General features: G+C 42.8%; 2 protein-coding genes across 2 annotated transcripts in view; one reads left to right on the top strand and one right to left on the bottom strand.

The window, feature by feature from the left end:
* Positions 1-2,228, top strand: part of large1 (LARGE xylosyl- and glucuronyltransferase 1) — a 121,456-nt gene extending 119,228 nt beyond the window's left edge. The window contains exon 15 of the mRNA XM_035147071.2: positions 1,948-2,228. Coding sequence (XP_035002962.1) covers positions 1,948-2,145 — 198 coding nt within the window. The 3' untranslated portion in view covers positions 2,146-2,228. The remainder of the gene's footprint in view (positions 1-1,947) is intronic.
* Positions 2,229-14,936: 12,708 nt separating this feature from the next.
* Positions 14,937-20,590, bottom strand: part of LOC118101929 (protein bicaudal D homolog 1) — a 40,333-nt gene continuing 34,679 nt past the window's right edge. Inside the window, exon 12 of the mRNA XM_035148027.2 lies at positions 14,937-15,382. Coding sequence (XP_035003918.1) covers positions 15,107-15,382 — 276 coding nt within the window. The 3' untranslated portion in view covers positions 14,937-15,106. The remainder of the gene's footprint in view (positions 15,383-20,590) is intronic.

Below are 20,590 nucleotides of genomic sequence, written 5' to 3'. Positions count from 1 at the left end.
TATTGGTGCCATTGATGGATCACAGAACCCCATATTGGCACATCAGAACTACCACTGTGACTATTTCAACTGTAAAAGCTGGCGCTGCACCATCCTTCATGGTGTTGTAGCTGGAATGGGACTCTTCTGGAACAGGTTTCCAGGACCGCCTGGGAGTTAGCATGATGCTCGTGCTTTGTGGATGTCCACATTGCGGGGGAGCTGGCCAGCAGTGGCAGCTCACACCAGAATCACCGGTGGAGTGAATGTTGGCTACTACATCCTGAGCGACTCTGCCTATCCCTTACAGAACTGGCTCTTAAAGCTATTCCCTGACTTTGGATTGCTGACATCTGAACAGCAGATCTACAACAAGTTACCTCATGGAAAGAAATGACTGTGTCATGCAGAGAGGCCTGTAATAGTGAGTGTGATGCACCTGCAGCAGCTGCAAATATATATGTTAAATGTAGTTCAAATACAAATGAGTCCTATATACATGGGGCACAGGGGGTCTGGCTGCTTATGCTGGGAAGGCTCGATTTAAGGACGCAGTTGAAGCAGTCTCCTCCCTCCTCGTGGCCTCTTTCTGCTCCCTCCCTCACTTTTGCACGATTGAGGAACATCTGTAAACATCACTCACACTGTGCTCCACATCAGCCTCAGCTGCCCCACATCCGCCGCCTGCATCCCCCTCAGGACAGGCAGATGCTGCTGTTACTGATGCTTGTTTCCTCCTGGAGAAAAACAAAGGGCTTTATCAGTGCTGTTTTGGTGAATACTCTAGTTTGAAACCTGAGACAATTCACTTATTGGTCAAAGCCTGTCTATTGAAAATAACAACAGCACCAGTGGAAGAGTGTGAGTCTTAGAAAATTGTTAGGTCAACACTGTTACATTTAATTCAGCATAGTCTCCTAGACCGCATTATTTAGCAGACTTTAATTTATTTAATGGATGTTGAAGTGCTGAACGCCTACTGTTTGTTAGATTAAATTTTTAAATATATATATTTAGCTGAAGACAAATTGCTGCTGGCAGCAGCAGTTGAAGATGTAGATCAAACTATGAGACGGATGTTTATAGATCAGTGATTGTAGCCTCAAACTCTGACCCAGTGACAGACTCGTGATTTAAGTGATTGCGATTAGAGTGAGAAGTACTGCATCACATAATCTAACCTACAATATGATATTATAACTACTGGTGAATGTGGATGCATACTGACTGGTTGCCATTGTAGAATAGCAATGGTTCAGAACATCCCCTCTTGCACGATGATGTTGCTGTAGTGATGATTCTCTCTGACAAATCAGTAGTGTGCAGAGTTTCCACATCGCCCTTTGGTGTTATCTCAGCTCACCTGGGACCTTGGTGGTGTTGATATTAAAAAGGTAACTTGTACCAGGAACTATCTACAGCCTTTGCCCAATGAAAAACCATGCAGTGGGAAAAGGGCTTTATACAACAATATCTAAAGTTTGCCAACAGTAGCTCACATGAGTCACAATAACTAATTGATCATCTAGGGAGAGGTAAGACAACAACAGGTAATGCGCAACCCTTATGTGTACGTGGCCGCCCAAGGTTGACTTGATTTTCATTCATTAAAGACAATAAATGTGCAGTTTTATCTTTGAAAATATAACCTGACGCACCAGATGGTTTGTTACGCAGACCCATCTGGGAAGCCTTGTTTGGAAACTGTTTGGGAAAAGGGCAAATATACTTAAGGTGAAAGGCTGAATCATCCGTCTATCACGGTTTATCACAGGTGCCGAAGTCAGTCAGGAGAGGAGTGAAAACATATTTCACATGGAGATAAGCCTCCAGTGTTGTCCTTTGCTCTCTTTCCAATGAAATACTCACCAGTTCTGATACGACTGATGCCACGTGTGTGCTCTTTGTTTTGAAGCGGCTGTAAATGTTTGTTACTCAACATTTCTTCTTGCTCTTCTCTCGCTGCAGGAGTACGAGTTCGTGGTTCTGCCCAATGCTTACATGATCCACATGCCTCACGCGCCCAGCTTCGACATCACCAAGTTCCGCTCCAACAAGCAGTACCGGGTCTGTCTCAAGACCCTGAAGGAGGAGTTCCAGCAGAACATGTCGCGGCGCTACGGCTTCGCCGCCCTTAAGTACATGACGGCCGAGAACAACAGCTAGCCACCGCTGCTGACCCTCGCACCCCCGGTGAACTGCTGAACACACTCCAGAGCCTGGGGGTGTGGTGGAGGGAATGGGGTGTTGGGGGGTATGATGGCATGAGGGACTAAAGAAACTGGCCCTCAGCGTCTGACTGCAAGGGGTCGGACCGGCTGAACGTGGGCCCCGGCTGTACGGGCCCTGGGCTCCAGATGTGGAACTGTGTCGGACGACAGGCAAAGGACAGAAGACATTTAATGCCTTGCCATATTTGTAAGAGCAGTGACAAAGTTGTGAGCTATGTGTAACATTATGTACGTGTGTGTGTGTGTGTGTGTGTACATGCAGGTAGATGAAAGGTGTTACTGTGTGTGTGTGTGTGTCCCTTCAGGGTGGTGCTTGGCAAAAAGCTTAAGGAGAGCTGAAGATGTGAAGCGTCGGGAGCTTAACATTCTGTTTGCACGCTGCAAAGAGGAATGCCTTCCAAGTGCCACGAAGTAACAAAAAGCTGCTGCGGTCTGACTGACAGCGCACCCCGACTCAAATGCAAATCGCCGGCGAGCGGCAGAGATAAGACAAAGCAGTAAACACGTCCACACAGATTTGGAAAATCTCCTCCTGACGAATGACACGTGCTCAGATATTGAGTCGAGCAGCCAGTCCGCCGACCATCTGCTGCTGTCTAATTTGTTCCATAGCTGATACCGATCAGAATAAATCCTCCTCCTTGTCTAACAAGGGAAGTTAAGTGCAGGGATGGCAGGAGGTCGTCCACGCGGTTGATATTCAGGGTATCTCCACGATAGCCTGAGCGTGCTCCTAGCGAGTGTTTCCAGTGTTTTGTTACAATTAACAGAATCCGACAGCAGTTGGTGCAGAGGGCTTTTTTCCCACTGTATTTTAAATTGATGCCGGGGCGATCTGCACACCGATTGCTGTCGGTTCGTGAAGCTACCACCCCGCCACGCTGAGCAGTACACAGCGGAGCACCAGTCACTGAGCTCACAGTTTACTTTTCTTTCCAAGAATCAGAGTCGTTTATCAGTGTGTTTACCGTCCTCCTGGGTGGAGCAGGGAGGGGTAGGGTCTCTACTCACCGTCTGGAGGAAATGAGGCGGGGGGCCGGAAGGAGAAGTGAAACTCCGAAACTCCACAGGAGATCCACTATCACTCTCTCTCTTGCTCACTCTGTCTATTTCTTTCTCACTCTGGCCTCTAGTTTGACGACGTCACAGAGAAAAAATTCACAGTGGATCAAAGAGCTGATAATTAATAAAAGAAATATAGCAAGTTACTGGACAAAGTCTTGAGGAATAAGTCCAACACTTAGGGAATATCACAGGTTTTTTAAATCTTGTTTTCAAATGTGACAGTATGGGAAAAATAAAATTGCACTCAGTAGAGCACATGACTTTTAACCACGGCCCAACAATCCTTTAATCCCAATCAATTAAAACAATCCTTAAAGCTAATGCCACATTACGTTCCTCGGCTACACGTTGGTGATAGTTAAAAGTTTCTAGCCCTCTTATTTAAATCCACTCGATCCAGATTTTTTATTGGATCCATAAGAAAATTCACAAACTGAATGTAACACATAATTCTCTGCGACATCAAAGTTTTTACGTAATCCTGCTCACTAACAGACACATTCAATGAAAATACAACCTCCTTGGTTGAGATAAGAACCTCTGACAAGTTTATTATAGAAAGACAAAACGATGCAGGGTTTTAAATGATCAAGTAAAGATCCCAATAGGATAAGAATCTGTCCTGGTTTCCCCAGTAGGAACCAGGGTCCAGTCACGCTGCCTCACCCACACAGAACATTTAGAGGTTACACTGAGCGCTTAATGCCCCAGCAGCTCCGTAGATTTAACTTCCGCACATCAGCTGCTGAGGTAGTGACACTGAGGGGAGCAGAAGGAAGCAGAGTTTGATATATTAATACATTTTCTCCAAAAGCAATCGAATCCGCTCACACATTTCTTCCCACTCTAATCTTTAAGAAATATAATCATTGCAGATATAATGCGATTCGTGATCCGATCCGAAAAAATTCACCCATCCGTCCTGAACACTTCACCAGTGTATCGCACTGGAACCATTCAAGCTCACATTCACACCTACAGTTAATTTAGAAACTCCAATCAGCCTTACCCCAATCTGCATCATTGGACTGTGGGAGGAAGATGGAGCACCCAGAGAGAGAGCCGCCCACTCTGCCACTGTGCCACCATTGAACATTCTGAGAAAGAAAATGGATTTCCACCGATTTCTGTACATATAGTGTGTGTGTGTGTGTGTGTGTGTGTGTGTGTGGGCACGTGTGTGTGCGTGTGTGGGCACGTGTGTGTGCATGTGTAGGGGCTGTTCGTGTCAATAAAAGTTTGTCGAGCTGTGATGAGTTTCATGAGAACAGTAGCTGAGATAATTTGTAGAGGGACAAACAAGCCACACTCATCATTATTTTTAATTAGGCCTGACCTTTCAGTCTGCTCACCACACATCACACGTCGCTACTGGTTTCTACTGTGTGGTTTAACTAGAGGCCCCCCCCCTCTCTCTCTCTCTCTCTCTTACTCCCTGTCTGTCTCTCTCTCGACAGCACTCTCTCACTCTGTACAGGAGAGCTGCAGAAGGGCTCGGTGCAGTCATGCAGGTGTGTGTGTGTGTGTGTGTGTAGGTGAATGCGCTGTTTTTCTGATTGTACATGTCTGTTCAATTTGCCGGTGTGTGCGTGCGTGTGTGTGTGAGTGTGGAGCTGGGAGGAGCTGCGGTGTGTAAGTAGGACAGTGCTGACTGATGCTGCTACCTGAATAAAAGCAAAGTCAAACACTCTTCTGTTACTCTGTTTCACCATTTCTTTCTTTATGATTATCAGTTTAACGTGAAACACACACACACACACACACACAAAGCAGAGTATTACACCTGTGTGTCTTTGCACTTGCAAGAAGTCCCAAGAGCGTTGCCATCTTTCAGAGTTAAAGGGGCACATGTCCCGTTTGTCTGGAGCTGAGAAAATCACATCACTTTGATATCAGGGTTATCAACACTTGACTACAGATTTTTAACAGGCTGCCTGAGTGTTCCCTGAATAGAACTGAAGCTAATGTGTGTGTAGACAAACCAAGTAGGTACCATCCGTGCTGAGCCTCGCTCTACAGGGAGGGAGATGTGTCCTGGTGGTCACGATGGTTCAAGGTCGTTTTTGAAACTCTTGGAATCAGCAGGTGTTTAAAAATCTCCAGTGAGTAATGGGTCTAAACCAGTGGTACTTCAGGGTGTCGTGCGGGGACACACGGGAGCTCAGCTTTAGGACAGAAATTTGGATTAATCGCAAACGTTCACATATTTGTGTTCGAGAGGAATATGAACACAAATACGATTATGAATTGGGAGAGGTTGATTTTAGAACGTTGTCACAGGATCTAATATACATTCAAATGCAGCAGGACACACCTCTGCAGCTACTGACCGACTGCTGCAGAGCAAACACTTGATCGACAAGGAAGCTGAGGAAGTGAACATTTATTTGCTGCCACTGAAAACTATACTGGGGGAAAAAAGAGACTAAACTTTGTGTTGTATGACAAAACTGGAACAATGTTGTGAGTTTGGTGTGATTTGGACTGGCCATACAGTCATTAATTATTCTAAACATTGTTTTTTTTAATATAAAAGTCAATATACAAGCTGTAGCAGTCAGTGGGGTTGGGACAGCATGCCAACAATCAGTCTGTGGACGGAGTTGAACATGTCTTCGTCTACGTCCTCGGATAGAGTACAGCGGTGGAGGGTAACTGGGTCAAACCGCCAGATCATTTAGATTTCTTTCACCATATCGGACTGACACTGACATTACCCCAGGGTCTCGGGAGCTGTTTTCCCATCAGACAGCAACATTCGTAGAATCCCTTGGCAAGTTGTCTCTAACGTCAAAGCATAACCTATACAGTGTAAAAATCACTGATATAGTGATCAACCATTTATATGGATCAAAGAGCTTGGGACAGAATCGTTCCAATAAAAATGCTGTTTTAATAATTTGGTTACGGCGAAGAATATATTTTGTGTCAGTAATTTACTGCTCCTCTCTGTGTCTCTATCATTCGCGCTGCGTACTGCCAACCGAATCGAGCCAAACCGAGCGTGCAGCCTCCTCCTCCGGCTCTGCATACAAATTCCCCTGTTTTTACCCAGTCTGAGTTTACACGTGTCCGATCACAGTTTGTGTGAGTGTGTGTGTGTCTGTGGGAGAGAAAGAGAGAGAGAGGAAGAGAGCGAGCAGGGGCTGATGAATGTGGGAGCAGCTATGAAGAAAGATTTTACTCTTTGAAGAAAAGTGTCGATCATTATGTGATCATCAGTGTTGATATTGTGGCGTCACTGTAAGCGGTTGCCACTGTATTTTGTTGCTGTTATGTTTGATATTGAGCTGAATTCTTTAAAATTTGATTTTACTTTGAGAGATTGTGGGCCAGAATATTGTGTCCACTGTACAACAGACCTCTCAAATAGCCGACATGGAATGTATGAACGGATAAGAGCAGTTCAGTAAATCATTCAAACTAAACCACGCATATGAAAAGCAATACAGCAAATCCAGTTTCATTTGATGAAAAACCGTGACTATAAAATCTTCACTGCAGATAAACCAGGTAGGATAAACACAAAGTTTCTCTAACTTCACTCTGCACTATATAGTTTTATAATATATTCTGCACACAATGTCTCGCAAACAATAAAAAAGTGACAGTATATTGTAGAAGTGTTTGTGGAGGACTGTGCTTTAGTATAATGTAAGCAGGCAAGAGGCTGAGAATGAAAGTGTCCCTGGCAGCTGTTCCATCAGAGAGTGAATGATGTGTGAAAGTGCCGCGTATAGAAGCGCTGTATAAATGTCTGTGTAAATGGGTGAATATGACTTGTAGTGGTTGCTAAGACTAAAAAATCTCCAGCCTAAATATTGAACATTTACCATGGAAAGGATTTTTAAACAGCACATTAATTTATTTCCCCCGAATGAAATAAGTGCAAGCACTAAACACACAGTCTCCAGAAAATACAACTGCATTTTTCCTCACAATGGGAATTATTATCATTGTTTGCTTTTCAAGACACGTCCTATAAAATGATTACGAGTGTAATTATTTATATATGTGAAAATGAAACAAACCCTGAGGATTTAACTGCTGCTGTGATGTTGTTGTTGTTTGCAGCTTAAAGATGCCAACCATCACATTTCCCGGACTTCCACAACACATTATTACACCCATAACTTATAAGTGACCACACAGGAAGAAATTAGTTTTTTAAATTGCTGTGTCCAGGAGTCGTTCATCACAAAGTGAACACTACTTTTTCACGAGTTTCATTTCGCGTTTTATTTTCTCTTATGCCTGTTTGTACCTGTATTCCTCTGTGTGTGTGTTTGTGTGTGGGTGTGTGTGTGTGTGTGTGTGTGTGTGTGTATTCGTGCTGCTGGGACACTTGAGGCTAAGGGGACAGCAGGCTGACCTGACTCTAAATGGAATGAGAGCGGAGCACCCAGTTTATCAGCCCCCTGGTTGCCTGACTGTCCCTGGTGGAGCCATCCCTTAAACTCCCTTTAATGAAGGTCCCACGACACCATTCCTCTTATCGGATAGGCTATTAAAAGTTTTAGAGGGGCCGCGGTTTGAAATTTAATCCATGAATTTCCGCTGACTTTTACATAATAAATTCGGAGGGTTGGAGGAGGTTGGCCTCACATTGATGCGCTGTGACTTTTCTTCCTGAAAGGTGAGATTTGAAAGGGCGGAGCTGCTCCTGCCGTTGTGTTTCTTTAATTTAACCTTTCACACTGAAGAGATAAAACCAAGGCTTCAGAATAAAAGCCACAGTTTGTCCAAAGGTAAGTCGTCATCGTGGCAACACAGATCTGTTACTGGTTGACTGAAACAAACAATTCCAGCACATGTGATATTGAACTGGTCTTTGTTCTGCATCCATCATCTTCTCAGGTGAAACTTAAAATACATACAATTCACCCACAACTTCCAGATTCGACACAGGTCTTAATTAAATATTAGTTAATAACATTTGAAAACCGTATGAAACCACATAGTAACTGCTGATGTATGTAGGTAAAATGATGTTGAATGGGTCAAGACCCACCAACAGCCAGATGATGAGACAGGATGGAAACAAACCTCCAGGTCAGACAAAGGAGACTCGCAAGAGAAAATAATTGTAAACAGTAAAATTACGACAGAATCTCTGGTTGAACTGTTTTGTTTTCATATTGATTGTCTTAATTATAATATTCAGATCGTGAAAAAGATCAGGACTGAAGCCCGACATGATGTTCAATACGGTGGTCTCCCTTGTGGCTGAAGGACTCTCAACACACACACACACACTCACATACACACAGTTGTATCTCCATGACTACAGGGCACTTTACATTGACTTACATTGATTTCCTGGAGATTTACTCGAACCTTAACTATAGTAACTAGTTGCCTCACCGAAACCTTAAAATGTCTTCACCTTAAAATGCACTGATTTACATTGTGAAGACATGTCACCATAACGTGATGGTGTAGGGCAGGCAGATTTGGGTCCCCACACCATGAGCAATAACTGAACCACACAGACACACACACACAAACACAAACACCAGCGATCGGACAAAAGTCAGCAAAATGTCTCACACCAGAACTTTCTTAAGAGATCAAACACCATCACATCCTCATTTACTCATTTACTTAATTCAAGAAAAATACACATTCAGGACCACGACAGAAAACTGTATATCGATTGGTCCCTTCATCGGGACTCTGTCCTTGCTTCTTTCTTATTCCTCATTGTGAACTCACTTACAGGGAGACATTTACATAGAACTACTTTGTAAATGTCTCGCATATATGGCAGCGTGTGATTGATATTCTGTTTTACACGCTGCAGTGAATGATATTTCAGTCTTGGATGAGAAACTGCTCGTTCGTCTTTATGTTCTCTGGAGGTAGTTTGGTCTTACATTGAATCATAGGTCCACACTGACACCTAGTGGTCATATTTCAGGCCTCTGAGAGTTTTCTCAGCATGTCTTGAATTAAATATGAAGCAAATCAAAGCAAAATATCATACCTGCAAACATGAAACACTTAAACACATCCTACATTCACGAGGCTCATGCTGCTCAGTTCTTGGTGCAGTGATGCTTCACTGTGTATTGGCTCACATTGCAGCTGTGAAGTGATGATGTTGTGTTGAACTTCATGTTTGTTATTCTGTTAGTAAAACCAGTGGACATATACTGAAGATAAAATCTATCTCTGAGGGGTTCCGTGATCCTATTCTGCTGCTTATTGGGCTTCCTGTATTTTAGCTCAATGTTTAATGTACTAACCAATCAAAATTCAGTATAATAATATATAACAGCGACAAAGTGTCAAGTCGTGTTGTCGTGTGTTTACCCGCTGGTTGTGTAGCGGCTCTGTCATTAGAGCATTTAATAGAAAACTATGATGGCACTCAGTGGAGTTCATACCTCCACCAAGACCAGTCCCCTCATTACACCACATTTAAATTCTCTACATCCAGTTTTCATTTGAATCTGCACCGAATCACACACCCTCATAAATAAACATGCCCTTTTTTCATCAAGCTCCATGAATTATTCTCTGAGAAATCAGATAAATTGCCATGTTAAATAAAGTGAAAATAAAAAGCCTATATTAACTATTAATATTCAATGGGTTCTTCCATCCTTCCACAAAGTTAATCCATCCAGTAGTTTTTGATAAATCTTGCTAAATATCAGACAGAAAAACAAACGCTGATGAACACCCTTGGCGGAGGAACCATGTTTAACAGGGGGGGGGAAACAGTAGAGAGGGTAGGCTGTGGCTTAGGAGGTAGAGAGGGCTGCCCACTACCCAGAAGGTCAGAGGTCTCTATCCTCCTCCAGCCTGCATTCCAAAGTGTCCTGACAGCTTTGCCAACAGTCTATGAATAGTGTGTGATAGTAAAAGCGCTGCATTTGGGGGCGCTGTTTGAAAGTGTGCGTGAATGGGTGAATGTGACTTGTACTGTAAAGTGCTTTGAGTGATTGTGAGACTAGAAAAGTGCTATATAAATATCATCCAAGTACCATTAACATTTAAAAACTTTATCAAATATAGTTCAATGACAAACCACCGCTGTATGACCCTCTCTGACAGTCCCCCGTCACAGCCAGCGTTATCTCCTTACGCTCTCTGCACAGTGATACCAGCTCTCTTTGACACTGCAGAGCTTTGACAGTACAAATAGTCCAAAATGGGATCTGTCACATTAGCCGGCTGCACAATCTCCTTTCATAAAACCCTGTTGTGTCGTATGAGAAATGACACCAACAGAGCGTTCGTATTCATATCCATTTTGCCACTTTGCCTGGCTGCTCAAATCTAAGTATTAGTGATATCAGTCATCATCATCACTACCATCTGACATCAGACACCTCACCAGAGAGCCAGTCATTACATTAAAGAGGTTAGACTGATAGATGTGTTCAATTATTAGAATAACACTCAAAGGACGTTATATAAATTGAAATCATTTGGTGGGTTCCTTGACTCCTACAACTTCCTGTAGAAGCAGAAGTTCTATTTTTTTTTCTTTTAAAAGACGTGGAGTGGCTGCAAAGAATCAGCCACTGAAATCAGTCTGCAGAGGAGAGGAGGGAGGGGAAACATCCTCAGGGAAACAGAACAAACCCTCAGTTTCAAGAGAAATGAAGTTGCTCTCTGAGCTAAGAGAGAAGAACCAGAGAGCTGGAGGATGAATAGAAGACATCAGCAGCTCTGAAAGCAGCAGCAGCAGCAGCAGGTCATCACCGCCCTCGCCGCCTCTTACCTGACGAATATTTACAGACGGCCGTGACAGAGGATGGTGGGGCGGCGACGGGGTGACGCTGGGTGCTGTCTCCTAAAGGGGCTGAGTGCAATCTCCTCACGTAGAACTCTAATGGAGATTGTCTGGAGCGGGCCGAGTGAAACAATCAATCACTATCTGCAGGCGTCTCCCCACAGATAGCACAGCCAGCTCCGACATGCACACAGTTTAACACCAAAGCCAAACAATTCCTTCTACGTGCACAGAGCATAGGGCCACCGCTTCTTCACAGCAACTGGAGAGTGTGTGAGTGATTATAATGACGTGGGTTTTTAAGAAAATGCTTTGATTTTTATTTTTTAAATGCAGTTACATGTTATGAACAGCTGTCAGTGTGCAGAGGCAGCTTGTCATTGTCATTGAAATGTTGAGACCTGGTTCTCAATATGAACACACACAACATTTGTATGTCACCACCAGGAAGCCGCATTACTTACATTTTCACTCCCCACTGGTTAATCATGTTTGTTAGTTAGGAGGCTGGTTACATGTTAGGATGGTTAAAATCTAAGACAATTTTTCTTTAGTGTGCAACATCCCAAAATTCTGGATCCTATGTTTGCTATATTGCAACATGCCTCCTTCTTCTTTCCAAATTCACACCTGCAATTTGGAGGCTTTGATCCTGACTACATTACAGGGACATCGTCAGTTATTTCCTGTAGACAAAGCCTATCTGACTGTATCTGGGTTTTTAACCTTCTTGTGAACATGATTTCTACTGAACGCCTTCTGGGAATTTCCTGAAATTTGTTACAAACATTCACTTTGACTCACAGATGAACTCACTAGAATTTGGTGATCAAAGGTATAAAAAAAAAAACCACTATGACCTTAAAAAAACATGATTTTGGTCTTGTAACAGATCAGAAACACCTTAAGGGAATTTCTTCAAATTTGGTTCAAATGTTCACTTGGACCCACATTAACTGTAGTGAAGTGGTCTATTTAAGCTGCAAAGATTGCCCATCTCTCTCTCTTTGCTTTTCAATGCCCCCTGTGTGCCCTGCGTCAGTATCGCTGTCTGTCGATTCAGCCCCTCCACCACCCCAGCATCCACCTGTGGGCTCTGACAGGGGGATCAAAGACAGTTGCTCACCACTCCCCATTATATCCGTGTAATCATATCTGGTGAAGTGATGAAGTCGGAGCCTAGACACAAATGTCTAACTACGTTCTGCTGCTTCAATCAACATCTTCTGACACTCAAGTCACCACAGCACATTTTAAAACTGTCTCCCACAGTTATACATACAAACCATCACCGATTTTTATTGGCAAATTGCAAATTATTTAACTTCCTAATGAATAATTATATGTCTGGGGATATATTGAAAACATGATCAACATGTAGTGGCCATGCAGACAGACACCAAACAGCATATCTAAGACACATGTAAAAATGATATCTCCTTTTGATATTCTGAAGGTCTGCAGAGAGGGTTGAGAGGTCCCCAAAAACCATTAGGATAAATATCAGGAGATCAATTTCATTCATGACCTCAGTGATTCATTCAACTGTATTTGGGTGGGCACATGCTCAGTTACCATAGAAACAGACCTCTCCAGATGCTAAAAGATTAACGTCCATCTGACCGCTCAGTCTTCAGCTTCTTTTTTAGGACAATGTTTACATATAAACAGGAAGCTGCAGCTGTTATTACACTCATTCTTTAATTGACTTTAATTGGCACAAACAAACACACACACACACACGCACACACACACACACACACACACACACACACACACACACACGCACACACGCGCGCGCGCACACGCACACACCCCTGCACCTCAGAGAGGAATCCATACCAGAGGAGGGCTAAGCTGTGCAGTTTCTTTGTCTCCCTGCTGCTGGTTCCTCATATTCTAAGATAGCGAGGACATTTGAGATGTAGCTGAACGTTTTTAAGAGTTAAAATACACGGAAACACTGAAGTGGTTTCTGCGTGCTGTGACTGCTCCTCCTGTTCATTCTGCCCGTTAAAGATTCCCTCTTATCTTTACCTGCGGTGAACGAGACGGGGGGAGGAATCCACAGTCCTCATTCCAAACTTTATCTAAAGTTAATGTGACGCCTCAGTGGTCTGAGCCGAGTAGAATAAACGTGTGTATGTGAGAGGCCTGGAATGAGTTGTGTTTGTATCGCCCCTCGTACATCTGCAGCTCATGCTTGATGTATTTTACTAACATTTCAAAGAGCAGCACAGTTCATTCAATAATTTCATTTTCATCTTTATTCAATCCAGAGTTTCTTCAGAGCTCGAGTGAGGAGTAATGACCTCACTGCTTCTCAGGCAGAAAGGGGCCGGCAGTGTCCACAGAGCCTCAGATAACACAGCAAAGACAGGGATGGTGAAGCAGCACACACACACACACACACACGCACACACAGACACACACATGCTCCATGCATTACTGGACTGTTTCACAGGTCATTCTGAGCATCACGTCTGTGTGAAATTCAGCCAGCACTACTGTTGAGAGGGGTCAGCTGCAGAGGTCGGGGTATCATCGTATAACTCTTTATTTGTTTTGCTTTGGTGATGAATGCAAAAAAACTCACATCAAACCAAAACATTTTTAAGTTCCCTTAACAGAAAAATTGGACCTTTGTTTTTTAGTTTTAACCCCAAATCACAGATTATACGATGACACCCTGACCTGCAGGGAGATCCCTGGTGCCACAGGAGGAGTGAACAAGTTCAGTTCTAGGAGTGTGGTGTTTACTGATTCAGATGTGTGGGAGTATAAAGAAAGCTTCCCCACTGAAAAGAGATAAAGGGGAGTGAACAGGAGCGAGGTGGTTTGTTTTATTTGTGTCAGGGGAGAGTGGAGAGTCCGATTTCTGACCCTAAAGTCAAAGATTGACCCAAAGAGACATTATTCTCAGATTTCAAACCATTAGAGCCAGTGGTGGAAGTACATCTACTTTGCTACTGTATTTCAGTAATCAGTACATTTCTCATTTGTGCTTTTCACAGTTACACCACTACATATAACTGCAAATACCTGTAGTTTCTGCACCACTACATTTGCACAATGCATTGCGTTACATGATCACATTGCTTTTTATATTCTTTAAAATAAATACATATACATTATTTAAAGTGAGGTGGGAATTGGTCCATTGATCCAATCAGAACACACAGGTAACATTAGACCCCGCCTCCTGCAGCGCCAGCATCACTGGTAAATAAACACTTGAAATGGATTCTGAAGAAGCCAAGACTATTTTTTACTTTAATATTTTAATTGTATCAGTATATTTTAAACATAAGTACTTGGTTTTAGTTTAGTTGAAAAGTTGATGTGGTACTTTGACCTTTACTTGAGTACATTTTTGTCGTTTTATTTGCACTTTTACTCAAGTAAACAGTCTGATATCACTGTCTCCACCACTGGTTATAGGAAACGTAGAGGATTGGATACTGCCTTACATATGGTGCAATGAGTAATTCATCCTTATGCATTTGCGCTCTCTAGTGGTAAAAATGATAAAGTAGTGAGAGCTACTGAAACTGAAGCCTTCTTCTTCTGCCCCACTGCTGAGAGTGGGACAGAGGAAACATTATAATACATATTACTCTGTGGTTCGTGGACACATCTATAAATAATTCAGTCCAAATCATTTTCTATGAACCTCTCCTAACTAAAGAAATCCAGGACCAACGAACACATCTTGGTTGAGTTGACTTGATTTACCCAGTCACCGTTCTGCTGCCTGCTCCCACCTCAGCTCCACTCAGACCTCGTCCCCTTTGCTGAAAGGAATCAGAGTTAATCCAAAACCAAGGCTTTGAATTCAAGTCTGTGGATGAAATCACACATTTGACATATGTGCGTCTCTACGGACGGAGCGGGTGGAGAAGAACAAAAGCAAATGTGAGTATGTGCGGTTTATTTCTCATTGGAAAGGCAGGAAGCAAAGATATATTACAATATTGCTCATGGTTAATCTCAGTATCATTAAATCCTGGACATTCTTTTTTGTGACTGCAGGTAGTGTTCAAGCCTTCACCTGGAACCCTCGCGGACAAAGTGGAACGTGGGATTATGAAGGTGACCTTGATGTGACACCATCCTCCTGTAGTCCAGTGCTGTGCAATGTGTGTCCATCAGCCCTGTGCAAAACTTTGTCGGAGTAAGAGCAGAGATTTAACGAATAAAACACTGGCTGGAGTTTGAGACTTCTAAACAGCTGACGTCGAGTCATGTTCAAACCAAACCCATGATTTTTCTCCCCAGACTCCACCTCATATCGACTGGTATATCCGGGGTTCCGAGGCTGACTCCGTGACTGCACCAAGTCACATCCAACCTCCGGCAGCTGAACAAAGGGGACATGTTGGTGATTACTGCAGTGTCACCAGCGTTTGACATGACGCATGAAAAGACACACACACACACACACACACACGCACACACACGCACACACACACACAGCTTTACATCAATTCACTTTGTGCTTATCTTCTTTTAGAGGTGAAGAGTCAGGATCAGTGTGACACACAAATAAATACATTGTAATGGTGTATATAGAGGTTGGAAAGCACCCAAAGCTAAAACTTTTATAGCTGCACACACCTGTATGGTGTCATATGTTTGTAATACACATGTCGGGACACACAATAACACAGTGAGCGACACAAAATGGGTAAATGCACGGATAAATAGGTACATGTGGCTCTGGTCGGTATGTGGCTCGGCTGGATGTAGCAAGTGTCACAGTATTGCTGTCAAGTGTGAGCCGGACACTCGCTGCAGAGGCATTGTGGGTCAGTCCGAGGTCCCCCTGGACAAAGTGTGGTGGGCGGGTCACGGGGGAGGACGGAGGAAAACCAGGACGGGAGGCACTCGCGGCGGGCGTCTGCAGAGTGGACTAAGTCAGTGATCCGAGAGCATCAACAAACTGCTGCTGGGAACAGGATGTAGAGGTCAGGGTTGAGCCACATTCATCTAGGTTGAACATGTGCAAATAGAAATATCATGTTCTTTTGAGGTCACTGCATTACTTGATAGTAAATGCAATAATACGTGTAGTGACAAAAACACTGTAATATTCATGTTCAAGTGAGCCTTTGATGTGTTGTTGTTATGGTTACCAGCTCTAACAAAGATTGCATGGTCTTATAAATAATACCTCTGTGATAAACAGCTTCCTGTGTGATTCCATACACTCATACACTCAGATGTGACAATGTGATGGACTTTTCTATATAAACCAGATTTGTTTCAGTGTGAGACCCAAATCGTATCTTTAAATGTTATGAGAAAGCAAGGTCCAGCTCAGGTAACGGCAGCTCATGTGGTTGTGGCACTTCTGGTGGAACTTATCTGCTTAAGCTACCTGCTGCAGCTACTATTTGAACTAAAGGAGTTTAGTGTCTGTATTCGTATTCAACACTAACTGACTAAAATGATCACGGACTACGATTACAACAAGACTGCTTGATATACAATATGCCCACATATTCTACCATTACTGACAATAACTCCTCCATTTCAATCGTCATTGCTCCCTTCATCTCTATCAGACATTTTGTTATGTATAAATACTTTAAACATTGACACACTTTCCATTATGTTAAAAACTTTTTCTTCAAATCAATGTTGTAAATACCTCTCTGAGGTTTCTACATTTTTTTAACCTCTGTTAATAGTTTTCTTTTTGTAGTTTTTCCTTACTCTTGATGAGGAAATGAAACTTCACTTATTATCCACTCAGCACTATGCCGATGGAGGGTTGGTTGAAGTGTTTTGAGTCCACAAAACACTTCAGTTTCAGGGGTAAAACGCGTTGCAGCCAAATCCAATACAATTCAAGTAAATGGTGACCACTTCTTCAGACCACAAGAGCAATATGAAGGTATTTTATGGGGTTTTTTTCTGTAGTTTATTTACATTTGAAGAATTCGTCACCATGTACTTCAAATGTATTCGATTTGGCGGCATAGTCGTGAGTAGATAATGAGTGAATTTTCATTTTTCAGTGAACTATCCCTTTAAGGGCAGAGGATGTCACACCTTGTTAAGCCCTATGAGACAAATTGTGATTTATGAATATGGGCTGTACAAATACAATTTGATTGATTGATTATAAAAACATTGAGTCATTTTAATGGCCTTTAATGGGGCTGTGGTTCATTTCAGAACAGGCTGTTACATTATCATTAATGTAACTGTGATGGCAAATGGTCTGTATTTAAAGTATATAGCACTTTTCTAATGTTGATGACCCCTCAAACTGCTTTACAGTACAGTTTTTTTGCCATTCACCCATTCACCCATGACTAGGTTAGCCAACTCCACCTGTACATGATCTTTGTTTTAATTTCCTGTGCAAAGTCCGCATAGCCTGTCACTTCCTTTTGATGCCATTGAACCGACAATTGGTATTTTATTTAAATTTGAAAATGAAAAAATAATAATGTCCCTTTATTCTTATTACAGGGAGTGTAATAGTGATATCTAAACCATCTGAAGGAGGACCAGGAGGATCCAACTGTAAATCTGGCTAATGTTGCAGCTGCCAACTGCTCATGGTGCCCTTAATAACTATATTCCATGCTTACAGGAAAACAGGCTCTGGTGGAACCAAAATAGCAAATGTGTCTTTTGCCGCATCACAAACACTTACAGAAAGGGTTTTCACCATGATTGAGAGGGCACAAATCGAATGTAATGGATGTATATCTATTGCTTCTGCCTCTCATATTAAAAACATAAAGAAAATTTGTTTCCTGTTTTATTCCTGTTTTAGTTCTGATCCCCCTCTACTTCCTGCTATTGTCGAGTCATCTTCATATGTCTGCTTGTATTCCTGATCCTGCCTTGTTTTCCCTGAACAGTTTGAGTTCCGCCTGTTTATTTCCTGCTGTGCCTGCCACTTAGTTTAATTTATTTATTTTCAATAAATTCAGTTTTTTGGATTGAATTCACCTCGTGCCTTCATTTGGGTCGACCTGCTCACCAAAATTAGCAGAATTTCATTTTTAGAAGATAAACTTCATTCTGGACTATCTCCCTAATGCACCCCCAAGTTGTGAGAACTTAGTAGAGGCTTAGTCGCAGACAGGTGCACCCAGACCTGCCACAACCGTGTTCAAATTTGGTTCAAAAAGTTCAATAAATTTAGAAAAAAAATGACTTGTTGCGTTAAACGTTCAGTGTGTAGAATCTAGTGACATCTAGTGGTGAAGTTGCATGTTGCAGCTGAATACCCCTCACCTCAGCTTCCCCTTCCAAACATGAAGGTGAACCTGTGGTAGCCTTCAGTTGTCATAAAACCCCAGAAGGTGTTTAGTTTGTCCAGTCTGGGCTACTGTAAAAAACCTGGCGGCCTCCGTAGAGAGGACCCACTCCTGATGTAAATATAAAGTATTTAAATATAAAGGGCCCATTCTAGGGTAAAGAAAACTACAATTCATACAATTTAGATGATCACACACTAGTGAAAACATTATTATTTTATATTCAATTTCTGCCAATAGGTCCCTTTCACCTAAATGTTACACACTGGACCTTTAAGTGAAGTGATCTGGAGAGACAAATTCAAACCCCTGGTCCCAGGAGCTGGTGGCTGTTGGTGGTGGTTGTGACTGTGCTGCTGCTGTTACCTGTCAACAGAGCAGAGGAGGCTCCCACCCCTCAGCTGTGTGGAGGGAAGGAGGAGCGGCACTGTGGCAGAAGGCTACTGACGATCTGCAAGAGACTCACACTGTTAGAGGGACACGCATCAATATTTCAGAGGGTTTCACACACTTCAGATAGTAAAGGCTTGTCCGGATGAAGAACATGAAGTCCTCAGCACCTGACCCCTCATCAGTAGCAGTAACAGAGGGTTGTGTTAAAGGACTTTATCTTGACCTTGTGCTGTATAAAACTGAACTGATGAGCACACATGGAAATATAGAAAATGAAAACTCCAGGAGAGATCACTGTGAACCAGTTGAGGCTTTAACCCTCCAATTGTGTTCCTGCTGAATTTGACTCGTTCTCAAGTTTAGATGTGTGAAAATCAGCTGAATGGTTTTCATGCCAAGAAAATGTCCATGCAGCCATTATCTGTACAATGTGATTGTAGTTGTTGTTAACAATTCAAGACCCGACATGGAGAGCAGTTCATACCAGTTTCTTAGGGTCTAACGGCTGGAGTGCTCTGTGTGTGTGTGTGTGTGTGTGTGTGTGTGTGTGTGTGTGTGTGTGTGTGTGTGTGTGTGTGTGTGTGTGTGTGTGTGTGTGTGTTACGGCCCTCTGCGCTTCCCTTGTTACCGATTAAGATGTGGGGGAATCTCTCTTATTTCCCCAGAGGTGAAGCACTCCTCCACCCAGCGCACCTCCAGGATTCCTCCTGGTGCACCACCATGCTCCGCCCTGCTCCGCCCTCCACCGCACATAGGCCAATTACGCAGCGACCAATCCGGCTCTCTTGTCCTCGTGGGCAAGAGTACAAGAAAGCCTGTGTGATGTCGAGCGGGGCGGCTGAGTTTTCTCTGATCAATTCGCCGATCAATTGTTTGAGGGTGAAGACTTGGTTTTAGGGTTAGGGTTTGAATTAGGTTTAGGTTAAGGTTAGGTCAAGGGGCGTGTGTGTGTGCGCGTGCGCGTGCGCGTGCGCGTGTGTGTGGGTGCACATGTTCCTGAGTTTGTGTAGTGTGCAATCGGTAGGTGACTGTTACTGTTTGACCTAATTGGTGAATTCTCCCATGAGAAGCTTGTTTTCTGGTGTTGTTATTTTCTGTTGAATTGTAAACAAATTCTTGATTTGACCACAAATCAGTTTTGTTCATCTTGTCACAATTCTGGCTGATTCTCATTGGACTATTTGTTTTGTGGACATTGGCCTTGATTCCATTGTGTTTGGATTCGTTCTCTGTTCATTTCCTGTTTTAATTTCCTTCTTTAGCTTTATTTCCTGGCTTGGTTCTATTTCCTGCCCTTGTGATCACTTGAATCTGTTTCCTCATGTGTTTCACCTGCGTTCAATCATCCCTGCCTCCCTTGTGTATAGAATCTCTGTGCTTCACTTTGTCTGTGTCAGTTTGTCTTGTTTCACACCAGTTGTGTGTTCCAGCCTTTTGTAGATCCTAGTGTTTTTCTTTATATTGATTATTTGAACTTTGTTATTTGGACTCTGTGTGCCCTTTCCTGTTGGAGCTGCCTTTCCTGTGTTTTGTATTTGCAGCTGATATTTTTGCAGCTGAACCTGTGTCTCCTGCTTCATGGGTCCACCTGCTCATCACATCATAACACATCTCTCTTTTTCTTCCCTGGTTTTCAAATTACTCAATTTGTTACTCCCTTCATCAGCTACATTTTCAGGGATGTAACAATTCCTCCTTCCTGCCAATGATAGTGAGAACCAATGCAGCAGCAATGATGACATACAGTAAAGAAAGTCCTGAAATCAGTGCTACAGCTATTGTTACACTGATTTCTGAAAACCATTCACATCTCAGATTGAGGGTTTCCTTCATACACACTACATGTCAGCATAACTGCTAGTTCCTTATTATTCTTATTCACTTTCACACAG

Source organism: Hippoglossus stenolepis, chromosome 22 (assembly GCF_022539355.2).
Source record: "Hippoglossus stenolepis isolate QCI-W04-F060 chromosome 22, HSTE1.2, whole genome shotgun sequence".
NCBI classification, from domain to species: Eukaryota; Metazoa; Chordata; class Actinopteri; order Pleuronectiformes; family Pleuronectidae; genus Hippoglossus; species Hippoglossus stenolepis.
This window is presented reverse-complemented; position numbering and strand designations above follow the sequence as displayed.